Source organism: Microtus ochrogaster, chromosome 6 (genome assembly GCF_000317375.1).
Source record: "Microtus ochrogaster isolate Prairie Vole_2 chromosome 6, MicOch1.0, whole genome shotgun sequence".
In the NCBI taxonomy this organism is placed as follows: domain Eukaryota; kingdom Metazoa; phylum Chordata; class Mammalia; order Rodentia; family Cricetidae; genus Microtus; species Microtus ochrogaster.
This window is the reverse complement of record NC_022013.1, coordinates 58,169,633-58,182,841: the sequence shown is the minus strand read 5'-3', so window position 1 is coordinate 58,182,841 and position 13,209 is coordinate 58,169,633. Positions and strand designations below refer to the sequence as shown.

General features: G+C 39.5%; 1 protein-coding gene across 2 annotated transcripts in view; it reads right to left on the bottom strand.

The window, feature by feature from the left end:
* The window catches only part of Bmpr1a (bone morphogenetic protein receptor type 1A), a 104,455-nt gene that overhangs the window by 36,700 nt on the left and 54,546 nt on the right, over positions 1-13,209 (bottom strand). For both annotated transcript variants that reach the window (XM_005348610.3, XM_026779762.1), the window contains exon 3: positions 395-609. In XM_005348610.3, coding sequence (XP_005348667.1) covers positions 395-461 — 67 coding nt within the window. In that variant the 5' untranslated portion in view covers positions 462-609. The remainder of the gene's footprint in view (positions 1-394; positions 610-13,209) is intronic.

Sequence of the window (13,209 nt, the reverse complement as noted above, 5' to 3'; positions counted from 1 at the left end):
GAAAATAAAACAAATTTTGAATTATTATTTGTGCTTATTCTTTGTTGTGTTTTCAGAGAGACAGGAATTTTAAAGCTCAGTCTCAAGAACCTACTGTTTTGTGCTTTAGGCACTAAACTGCAGATATTTATACTTAATCTCATCTGATCCTCACTAGACAAACCTCATGCCTGTGTTACATATAAGAACAAAGGTTCAGAGAGGCTAAGGTTGTTAAAAAGGTGTCTATACAAAGTTCACACTTTCTTTTGGCGTGTTTTTTCTTTGCTTCTTCACTTAAGAGTTGTGTTGGTATGGATGACCTGTTTAAAAAGGAACAGGAACTAAAAGCAGATCAAGGCATTTAAGTGCTTTATATATACAGAAATGACTTATTAAATAAGCATCAATTTACCTTGGACATGAGAAATGATGGAAAGACAGGCTCCCAATAATCTGATGTAAGTATAAAGCTGAGTCATTGTTCAATGTCCACGTATCCTGTACACTGCCACTCTGATTTACTGGTCCTACTATTTCACTAATTTAAATGGCTTTACTGAATGAGATTTCCTTACAGAAGAACAAATCACTAGACGATGACTTTCACAAGCTGTTTTCTTCAGATTCCTGGAAAATAAACGAACAAACAAGGCAATGAATATAATGAAATTTTGCAGTTTTCGAGGGTGGTGAGGAAAACCAGCCTAACCAAGCTTTTAAATGCAGAAATATATTTTTAAAACTTTTGGTGTATACTGGGGGATCAACTCTAGTGCCTTACAATGAGCTACAGTCTCAGATCTGTTGAAAGACATTTTTAAAGATTAAAGCTCTACTTTTAAGGCACTGTAATTACAATGCTTAAATAATTTAGATTACAAAATTGTAATCTCTCCTAATCTCAAATCAGCCACAATGAACATACTAAATCTCAACCAACTAGTACAGTGTTGGATACACGTTAAGGTCCCTCTACTTTGGAAACTGACAGGTCTAGGAGTTCTAAGACAAGCTGAATAACAGAAAGACAACTCCACCTCTAAAGAAAAGAAAAAGAGGGGGGAAAAAAGAAGAAAAAAATCCTCATTAACAGCTTTCTCTGGTTGCTCAAATGTAATCAAATTATTCAATTACTAAATTGAATGTTTCAGCTGGGTATGGTATGGTGGTATATGCCTCTAACTCTAGCACTTGAGGGGAGGGACAGCACAGAAACAGAAAGGTTATCAGTTCTAGCCAGTCTGAGCTCTTCACCCGACCATCACTACCATCCACAAAGAAAGTTCCTTAGTACACTAAGAAGAAAACAGAAGACTGTGGAGGCAGCACATGCTTTTCTTGTTTGTTTTTTTGAGACAGGGTTTCTCTGTATAGATTTGGAGCCTGTCCTGAAACTCCCTCTGTAGACCAGGCTGGCCTTGAACTCACTGAGAGACACCTGCTTCTGCCTCCTGAATGCTGGGTTTAGAGGTGTGTACCACCCCCGCTCCCGGCTTGATTTTGTTTTTGTTTTTCTTTTTTCAAGACAGGGCTCCTTTGTGTACCTTTGGATCCTGTCCTGGTACTCGTTCTGTAGACCAGGTTGGCCTCAAACCCACAGAGGTTTGCCTGCCTCTGCCTCCCAAGTGCTGGGATTAAAGGTGTGTGCCACCACTACCAGGCTGCTTGTTTTTTGAGACAGGGTCTTGCTATGTAACTTAGACTGGTCTACAACTCTGGAACTCAGTGGTTTTCTTGTCTCAGCCCTTCAAACACTAGGGTCATAGCCATATACCACCATGCCTTACTGGCTTAAAAAATCTCTACGTACAACTGCTTACCGCTTGTTCTTTCCTTGGACAGGATCTTATCTACCTGAGGCTGACAATTAATTAACAAGTTCCCATAACTGCTTCACAAGAAAAGTATAACTGAAGTGGGATGAAGAGATTAAAGATCACACACAGTGATAGAGTTATAATTCAGACTCCATTATTAATTGCTACTCTATACACTATATTAATTATACTATATAAAATGAAATATACATTATATATTGTAAAGTATTTAGGATTACAGTGGCATAGAGCAGGTACTCAATAAAGTTTCTTCTTCTCAAACATGTCTATGATATGGTCTGGTATATATACGAGGAAAGTACTGACTGTGAGAAATTCTTATAGTTTAAGAACTTGTGGTAACTATAAAATCAATACATTATTTGTACTAAGAACATTGCTAAACTATGAACATAATTTTATTAGGTATAAAAAGAAGATAACTACAGGAATGTAAAAGACATAAAAATTACTCCATTTACATACAAATGGGATCAAGGGTCAAATAATATAAGAGGAACCAGCAGAAAGGGAGAGAAAACTAATTCATTAGATCCCCTCAAATTCTCAAGTCTTATGTAAACAGTGTTCTTGTCATCTGATATTATTCCCCAATTATTCATTAAGAGCCTCTTTTCTGCATCAGCCTACATATCAAACACCAAGAATATAGTCATAACAGAAAAAAAAAACACCTCTCATGGAGTTCACAGACACTAAATGAGACAGATAAAATACTCTGACAAGGGTCAATCACAGCACGGGGGGTAAAGTTGTTTATGGGAGGCTTACATCTCGGGGAAGAAAATAAAAGATGGAAATACTTTTGACATAGAGTAAAGCAATAAAAAATGAAATGTAAGCATATTTTCACTAAGTACAAGATAGGAAAAATGTGAAATCCTGGAGGGTCCAGATCTATTCTAAATGGAAAGGCCCTTGTAAGCAATACTGAGGATTAACACTTAAGCTTCTATGTGAAAAATCAAGCTAAAAGTCTATGCAAAGATTTCTGAGAATCAGACAAATAGGGAACAATGCTTCTGAACCGTGAAGAATATGACAGTGTAATACAACAAAAAAAAGTTAAAAGACAAAAAGGACAAGGACTCTATGAAAGATTTACATTTTCTTTTCTCTTTTTCCTTTTTTGGTTTTAGAGACAGGGTTTCTCTGTAGCTTTGGAGCCTGTCCCGGAACTAGCTCTTGTAGACCAGGCTGGCCTCAAACTCACAGAGACTCACCTGCCTCTGCCTCCCGAGTGCTGGGATTAAAGGCGTGCGTCACCACTGCCTGGCCAAGATTTAGGTTTTCAATGTAAGAGAGATGAGTATCAGTTATCCGGTTTTTACATAATGAACTAGAAAAGGCAAGAGCAGAAGCAAAGTAGGGGTGAGAAGACATGAAAATCTAGGAGAATGATATTTTGTGCAATTTAGGATAGCGGTTAAAATCAGGGTGACAGTAGTTCAGTGAGTAGATACAATTAAAAAACAAGACTATATAGTACTCGATAATGGCTGGATGCAGGGGTCAAGGAGCATGAGTCAAAGATGACCCCCACACTGCTGGTCTCAGCAATTACTAAAATGTGAATAAGCAGATTTTTAGTCAAAGTGAAGAAAAAAGGGCTCAAGGGTTCAGATTTAGACATCTGAGATTACTCAAAAGGAATGTGTCCTGGGCATCTGGCTCTCAAGCTTAAAGGAAACATCTGGGGCTAAAGATACAAATCTTCCATTATGTCAACAGCACAGAGATATTAAAAGCTAAGACTCTTTGGATGAAAGAGTCCCAGAGCACTGTCTAGTTAGAAATTGCACTAATGGCCAGGCACAGTGGTACATACCTATAATTTCAACACGGAAGGCCAGGACAGAGTCAGAGATCAGCATTGGCTACACTATTAAGACCCTTATCTAAGCTCCCTCCCCATAAGTCAAAGATCACTGTTAAGATTGGACATATGTCCACAAATGCTTTGATACATTCTCTCGAGAGTGAAGTCTAATTCCCCTCCCTAGAGTATGGACTAGACTCAGTGACTCATTTCTAATAAGTAAGGTGTAAACATGAGTGACTTGCTAGGTCAGCTTCTGCCTTCATGTCCTCTAACTGAAGCCAGCAGCCCTGTCCTAAGCATATTCGAGCAGTCCGACAAGGCTTAGGTGGCAAGAAACAGGTGTGCCAATAACCACTTGAGTAAGCCTTTAGAACTGTGTTATTTGGACATTTTGCTCACAATTTTATTAAACCATAAGTGAGAAACACTCTGATTGTGGTGGGTTCTTTTCATTTGCTTGATCAATTATTGAGACAGGTCTTGAACTGAACCCAGGGTAGCCTAAAAATCTGTGATGATTCTCCTGCCTCAGTCTCTCACGTGCTGGGAATTACTGTCAGGTGCCACCATAATCTGACGCTGATGCCTTTGGTAGATTCTTTTTTTGTTTGTTTGTTTGCTTTTGGTTTGGGTTTTGAGACAGGGTTTCTCTGTGGTTTTGGAGCCTGTCCTGGAACTAGCTCTTGTAGACCAGGCTGGTCTCGAACTCACAGAGATCCGCCTGCCTCTGCCTCCCAAGTGCTGGGATTAACTTTGGTAGATTCTTGATAATGTATGTGATAATAAATGTCAGCTGTTACAATTTGGAGATCAACAGATAAACTAAGACCATTCTGAGAAATATACTGAAATATAAAAACCTAATCACCATGGAAAAAGTCTGAAAAAGTAGTCAGGTAAGAGAAAAGACAGAACGTCCAGAAACTTATAACATTGTGGACAATATGCTTCTTCAAAGAAAGAGCCAAAGCATACTCTGTTTTAAAATTATTTTCATAAGACTCACTTTGGAGGGGTAGAAAGCAGACACTTTTTGCGGGAGAGATGGGAGTTGAGACAGGGTTTCTCCATGTAACAGCCCTAACTGTCCTGGAACTAGCTCTGTAGACCTTTGGGGATGTTAGTTCATCTATTAAGGGCTTGTGTTCCTTCATTACTAACCTAGAGGAGTTGTACCTCGTACCTCAGTATTATATACTCAGTAAATAGGTGTTACTGATATAATCATTAGTAGCAATAAAAATGTGAATTTTCCTTTGTTTTACATTAACTGTTTCTACAACCATAATACAACAGCAAAACTGTTAGTCGATTTTATTTTGGAGGGGGGGTTCAAGATAGAGCTTCTCTGTGTAATAGCCCTGGCTATCCTGGAACTCACTGTAAGACCAGGATGGTCTCAAACTCAAAGATCCACTCTGCTTCCCAAGTACTGGGATTACTTGTGTGCTCTGCCATGTCCAGTATAACCTGACTTTCTAACCATACTGAGATATCATTTCATTCTAACATTTAAAAATAAAATATATGTGCTTTAAATTGCTAAGAATTTCACCAGAATCTTAATTTTTTAAATTATTGTGTGGTATTTGAGTGGAGAATTTAGAAGACAACCTTTGGGAAATTAATAATGTCCTTCCACTGAATCTGGGGATGAACTTGGGTTTGTCAGGTTGGAGAAGCAAGGGTTTTATCAGCTGAGTCATCTCACTTGTCTTCATTAGAATCTTTACCATGAATTAAAACTATCTGTTTTGGAAATGTCACTAACAGAGGCTAAGGAGATGATCCAGAGTTTTGATCCCCCGTAGGCACATAAAAATCACTTGCAGAGCCTGGCGGTGGTGGTGCAAGTCTTTAATCCCAGCACTCGGAAGGCAGAGGCAGGCGGATCTCTGTGAGTTCGAGGCCAGTTTGGTCTACAAGAGATAGTTCCAGGACAGGCTCCAAAGCTTCAGAGAAACCCAGTCTCGAAAAACAAAAACAAACAAACAAACAAATCTAAACAAACAAAACCACTTGCAGTTCTATGCATCTAGAAAACCCAGTGCTGGGGAGGTAGAGAGAAGAATATCACGGGAAACATGCTGAATGCCCTAGCTGGGAGCTCCCCCAGGTTCAGTGAAAGAGCAGGTCTCAAATTAGTGAGTGAGAGAGAACAAACACACATGCAGACGTTTAAAATGCAGCATTATCAAAATTATAAAATGATGCATGGATTAAAAAGCTATCAAATTGACATTAACAATTGTACCTACATTAATACAGTTTCCTCGGGAAAGTAACATGAGCAAAATTAGGAGTCTTTTTTAAAGAAAGATTTATTATTATTATCATCATCATTATTATTATTGGTTCTTCGAGACAGGGTTTCTTTGTGAGTAGCCCTGGTTGTCCTGGAACTCACTCTGTAGACCAAGCTGGCACTAAACTCACTGAGATCATCTGCCTCTGCCTCTCTGACTGCTGGAATTAAAGACACATGTGCCACCACCACCTGGCTAAAGAAAGATTTATTTATTATATGTGCTATGATTGTTTTGCCTGGATGTATGTCTGTGCCCTGGGGTTGGGGTTGCAGATTATTGTTAATTGCTGTATGGGCTCTGGAAATTGAACCCAAGTCCTCTGGAGGAAGAACATGTACTCCCAACTGCAGCAGCAACCCTCCAGCCCCAAGAATTTCTCAAGTTAAAAAAAAAAGTTAAATTTCACACACAAGAATGTTGAACTTACAGTTTAATCAGAATTGAAGAACAAATAGAAAAAAAAAAAAAACAGGGAAAGTCAGAAGTCAGCTGAAAAAAACAAGCCTGAAGTCATTCTTTCCTTTTCCTGTCAAGCTTCCCCCATAGCCTTCATTTTTTCTAAATACTAGAAAGGTGTGGGAATTTCCAGCAAGCTGGCCAGCTTCCAGTTCCATAAGTCGGCAAGGAAACCCTTTCCAGGGGTCCCCCCTCAGGCAGCTCCAGGCGCCTGGTCTGACAAGCCTTCTGAGAAGAACTATTCTGGCTGCAGACTTTCTGGCTCCACAGCCATTGTTGGCATGGCAGCTCTGCTCCTTATCCAGAGCCTGGATTAGCATAAGAATATCGCCTTTTCCCTTAACAAGCAATTCATCCATTTTCTTCCCCCAATTTCTAACCTCTTTCCCAGCAAGCTTAACCCCAATATACACATGTGCAACTGCAGCAATGCTGGCCAGGGCTATTCTAGTCAGGATTATTTTTGTAACAGTGAAAACACAATCTCCTCCAAATCTGAAGAGAACATTTGCTTCAAGAGCTCTGGGAGTGTATCAGTGACAACAAAAGCCTGCTTTTTAGCATCTAAAAGGAAGAAAAAATTCTTTCAGTTTGAATAAGAATAGGAAATAACAGTCTCTGAAGCGGCGGGCAGCTTCTCTGGGACCAGAAGACAAACGAGATTCTTGGAAACACTGAATGCTCAGTCAGTCTTGTCTGAAGCCTCAACTACTCAGTCAGGAGTCAGTAGATTGTCATGTTGTGGTGATGCACACCAGTAGGATTTGCTGTGGAGGAGGCAGGCAGATCTCTGAGTTCAGGGCCAGCCTGGTCCACAGAGAGTTCCAGGACAGTCAGGGCTACACAGAGAAACCCAGTTTCGAAAAAACAAGGATGGACGGAAGGAAGGGGGAGGGGCAGAAGAAAGAAAAAGAAGGGATGGGAGAAAGGGGGGAAGAGAACGAGGAGGAGCCCAAAAAGTCCAGCAATTCCAGTGAAGTTTTGAGGTCACTGTAAATTTTCTTTGACAATCAAAAACAATCCCTCTGTGATGAGGATTAAGAAAGGCACAAAATCAAATAAAAAAAATTAAGAAGAAAGGAGGGAGGAGAGAGGGAGGGAGACAGACAGACAGACTTAAGTACTCTAAATTAGTTTAACATGAGTGGTTAAAAGAGTTTGCTGTTCCTTCCAGAGGACTCAAGTTCAAGTTCTAACACACAATGTGGTCTACAACAATCTCTACCTCCACCTCCAGGGGACCTAACACTCTCCTATGGTATTCACAGCACATGTGCACATATGGAAAGTGAGTATGCATGCATGTATGGATGGATATACATGTACACACACAGACATAACACAAAGTTATGCCATTTACAGGAAAATGAGTGTAGCTGGAGATGATTTAAAGAATAAGGCAGTCTCAAAGACAATTGTTTTTCTCATAGTTCTTATATTTTATATAGATACACAAAATCATGTATGTATTTATGATATGTGTGGTGCTTTGAATGAAAATGCCCCCCATAGGCCCATAGTGAGTGACACTGTAAGGAGGTGTGGCCTTGTTGGAGGAAGTGTGTCACTGTGGGGAGATTCTGAAGTCTCAGATGTTCAAGTCATGCCCAGTGTGGCATCCACTTGCTGCTGCCTGCCAAACCAGATGTAAAACCCAGCTTCTTTTCCAGCACTGTGTCTGCCTGCATACTGCCATGCTTCCCACAATGATGATAATGGACTAAATTTTCAAAACTGTAAGCCAGTTCAAGTAAATGTTTTCCTTTGTAAGAGTTGCCATGGCCATGGTGTCTCTTCACAGCAATAGAAACCCTAACTAACACAATGTGAAAGCAGAAGCAAAACAATCTAGTATAAGAAAAGGAACTAACTGGAGTGAGGGAGCATGGTCAGTGTATAATAAAAGAAAATGTTCTTACATTTAAGATGACACAAATAGTATACAAAGTGATTTAATATTTTATCAGCAGCTATGTAATTTATTTTTCCTGATATTTGCCCTCTCGTATTTACTAGGTCTATGGTCGTCTACATCTCAGCTAACAGGGCTTGAGTTATTGACACTTAAAGCCTCAGTCATTCATATGTGCTCCACTACATCATCATATCATCAACCATTTCCACCTTCAGATTATACCCTGACCCCGACCCCCACCCAAACACACTTCTCACGACCTCTTTTATTCTCTAATTTCCTCTATTTGGACTATTCAGACAATCACCTAGACAAATACACCACAAGTACCTTTATTCACCATACAGTTACAACACAGGTAGAACAATACTAATTCTGATCATGATTAACCATACCTCTGTTTAAAGCCCTCCAATGGTAGTCTACAAATGTTCAGCAGACTCCAGTTCCACTATTCTATCTGCATTGACCTATGGCTCTTCATTAAACAAACTAAAACAAAGGACTGATACAAGGACAGGGCTGCCACCTACATCATTTCCCCAGGATAGATATCTGAAATACGTACAGCCATATGGCCTCTGAGCTAATTCAAAATCCTTGTCTTACGCAGTAACCCTACCCAACCCTATCTAAACTTCAACAGCGGTGTCAATGAAGGCCTTCTTGTTCTCCTCTCTCCTCCAGCCAGGTTTTTCTCATTAGCACTTGGCATACTTTGATATTTCATCTTCCCTATTTTATTTTATTTGAGAAATGATGACACCCTATAGTCCAAGGTGATGTAAAAACTCACTTAAGAATGCCAGGTGTGGTAGCACTCAACTTTAATCCCAGCACTCAGGAGGCAGAAACCAGAAGATCTGTGAGTTTGAGGCCAGCTGGTCTACAGAGCAAGTTCCAGGACAGCCATGGCTACACAGAGAAACTCTGTCTTGAAAAATACCAAAAACCAAACCAAAACTCACTTAAGAAGGCCAGGCTGGTTTCAAACTCATAGAGATCCTCTGCCTCATTCTCCCAAGTGCTAAGGTACAGTGATAAACCACTGTACCCAGTTTCATTTACTGTTTTCGTTTAATTTTTCTAGACAGGGTCTTACTATGTATTCTAGATGGTCCTTCAACTTGTGATCCTCCTGCCTCAACTCCTATTTTGCTATGAAACACATGTGTGTGTAGGCCACCAGGCCTGAGTCTTTGTTCTTTGTATTGTTTACTGCTTCAGAGGGTAGACATGTCTGCTGTAGTCACACCACACATGTGACAGACACCTAAAACCTTGTTTGGCACACAGTCGGTAACAAGTAAGTATTTACTAAGATAAGAAATAACTGATTAGGGCAGACAAAACTTAAATGCTATGCCAATCTCTTTATTTTATATACAAACCAGACTTTTCTCCAAAGAAGGCATGAAAAACAATAACTGGGCAGTGGTGGTGTATGCCTTTAATCCCGGCACTAGGGAGGCAGAGGCAGGCGGATCTCCCTGAGTTTGAGGCCAACCTGGTTTTCAAAGTTAAGTTCCAGGATAGTCTCAAAAAGTGACTGAGAAACCCTGTCTCAAAAAACAAAAACAAAGAAAAAACAAACAACAACAACAAAAAGATATAAAAATCTGCTCACTTGCCGGGCGGTGGTGGCGCACGCCTTTAATCCCAGCACTTGGGAGGCAGAGGCAGGCGGATCTCTGTGAGTTCAAGACCAGCCTGGTCTACAAGAGCTAGTTCCAGGACAGGCTCCAAAACCACAGAGAAACCCTGTCTCAAAAAACCACAAAAAAAAAAAAAATCTGCTCACTTCCAGCTCTGATCTAGTGGGAATTAATTTCTACTGTTTTCACGGCTATCTACTCAGTTTTCAGATAAAAATAAAAGATCTTAAGTAATCTTAAGTACATGTAAATATAACTTCCCCAAACTAACAATACTGCTTATAGCCAGTATTGCCTGGATTTTATATTAACAGTGCCACAGTCATCTACCAAGTTAATAACTGTGAATATATAAACATATAAATACCACACACACACTCCTTTGGTACAAACCATGTTACTGGCTGACCAGCCTGCATCCACTTTAGGCTTAAAAACCATCTTATAGTAAAAACAAATTAGGTTCATCGGTTTATGTTAAACCTGTTTCTCAAGGATTAGGCTATGCTCTACCTGTAACCTTACCTACAAATGGTTCTGTGTTGCATGCTTTAGGGAACAGCAACCATGCCTTTATTTCAAAAGGCTGTTATAACTATTTTGCAGTTTTATGTCTTTGTTTCAGGAGGTCATTATGACTAACTTGTTATGCATATGTTCTGTTTCTTTAGCCCCACCCATTTTGCCCACCAAATCCCCCATTTGGAAACCCCCACCCCTGAGCTTGTCTTTCCCATATCCAATGCTGACCTCTTGAATCCTTCCTTAAAGGAGGCAGCCTGTGTTTACAAATAAAAAAGTTGCTTTAATTAATTTGATCATGATGATTTAAGTCCATGGTCTTTCTTCTCAAATCTTTGGAGTTAACATAATATAATGAGAGGAATGCCGAGGAACTATCTAAATTTAACAATCTTCCAGTAAAAAGATACAGCAACAGGTCCAAAGGTGGTGTGTATATAAAAACTGTATGTTCACTTTTAACTGGCTACATAATTGAGGCTGGCCTTGAACTCCTAAACCTCCCAACTGCTGGCATGACAAGTATGTACTGCTGTACCCTGCTGTAAACTTCTAAAAAAAAAAAAAAATGAAAGAGCCAGGTGTTGATGGTCACACTTAGAGGCAGGCAGATCACTGTAACAGATAGTGAGTAGCACTGTGAGTAACCGAAAGCTCTAAATTAGGCCAAAGGATGATCAATGTGTACACTTATAACTTCAAAATCCTAGAAATAACAGAAGTTATAGTTTTGTTTTGTTTTGTTTTGTTTTGAGACAGGGTTTCTCTGTAGCTTTGGAGCCTGTCCTGGAACTAGCTCTTGTAGACCAGTCTGGCCTCGAACTCACAGAGATCTGCCTGCCTCTGCCTCCCGAGTGCTGGGATTAAAGGCGTGTGCCACCACTGCCTGGCCAGAAGTTATAGTTTGAACATGAGATGTGCACCACTGGTTCATGTATCACAGGCACATGTGGATACTGCTGTTGGGAGGCTCTGGATGCAGAAGGGTGGGGTGAAAGTTATATTTAACCCCCAGACCCTGCCTCACTCTGCTTTCTATCCACCATGAAGAGCCTCCCACTGCCACTACCACAAGGTTTTGCCTCACCATGACCAAGGACTATGTATGTGTGTGTATATACATATACACACACATACATACACATTGAATGAAAAGACAGGAATGGTTATCAAAAGAAGTCAGCATGCTAAATTTTATTAAACATAACAAAAAAGTAGAGTTCATCTATAAAACCAAATGCTAATTCTTTGAAGACATATGAAACACACAAAACACATATGTTACACCTTGTAAAAATAAAGTCACAAGTAAATAATATTAAGAATGAGAGTACTAGCAATAATTATAATTAGCAACATTCAATAATATTAAAAATAGTATTAAAGTCAACATTTAAGAAGTCTAACTGCTGAGAATGTAGCTCAGTAGAGTAATTGCTTAGCATGTCCAAGGCCCTGTACTCAATGCCTAGCACTGCTCCCTGTACCCAAAGAAAGCCCTTTTAAAAGGAGCTCTATTGGGTCAGTGACACTGGGTGGTAAACAAAGACACTTGACAAGCATGAGGACCTGAGTCCATACCTGGAACAAACATGGTACAAGAAGATAAACTGATTGGCCCAAGATGTCCTCTGACCTCCATACACAATATAGCAAGTATCAACCCTCCACCACATAATTAAATAAATCAGTTTAATGAAAGGCTTATTCTTTATATTTCACTTAATCCTAATGCTTTGTAAGCAGGTACTCTCATTATGCATACCTTTTTGAAAATAAATTTGAAAATCAAGAAGTTGACTGCAGTGATGGCTTAGTGATTAAGAGTGCTTGCTTCTCTTCCAAAGGACCTAAGGTCAGTTCCCAGCACACACACCAAGTGACTCACAATCAGTTCCTGAGGATCTAACATCATCTTCTGCCCTCTGTGGGCACTCACACACAGGTTTAAACATACTTCCATAAAGACATACATACAAATAAAAATATCACAAATAAAATCTTTTTTTTTCCTTTTAAGGAAAAGAAAAAAGAAAAATCAAGAATATTGCCTGGGGCTGGAGAGATGTCTCAGTGGTTAAGAGAATTGTCTGCTCTTCCAAAGGTCCTGAGTTCAATTCCCAGCAACCACATGGTGGCTCAACCATCTGTAATGAGGTCTGGTGCCCTCTTCTGACCTTCAGGCATACACATAGACAGAACATAGAATACATAATAAATAAATAAATATTTTTTTAAAAAAAAGAATATTGCCTGGTTTCTTTATCTCTCTTTATTTCTCACCTCTTTAGCTTTGGTAACAGACTGAATCCAGGGCCATTCACATGCTAGAAAATGTTTTTCCACCTAGCTACCCCCATTATTTTTAGTTGTTCAGGCTTGCCATAATAATCACTATCCTCCAGCTTCAGACCTAAAGTGGTCAAGATTACAGGTGTGTGCCTCCATGCCTAGCCACCGCATGATTTCATAGAAAGATATCAGAAAGCTATTAAGTCAAGATGGCAGACAATACATAAAAAGACCAATAAATTAACTATAAAATATAGGTCACTAAGATGGAAGGTAGAAAGAACAGTTGAATTGAGGATAGTGAAAGACTTTGGTATATGTTTAAAATTTTGTGTCGACTCATGTAATCTCTTCAAAATAAAAGAAATGGTTTTTGTGTCACCTAGATCAAAAATTACCTTACCAGCAGTTGCAAATA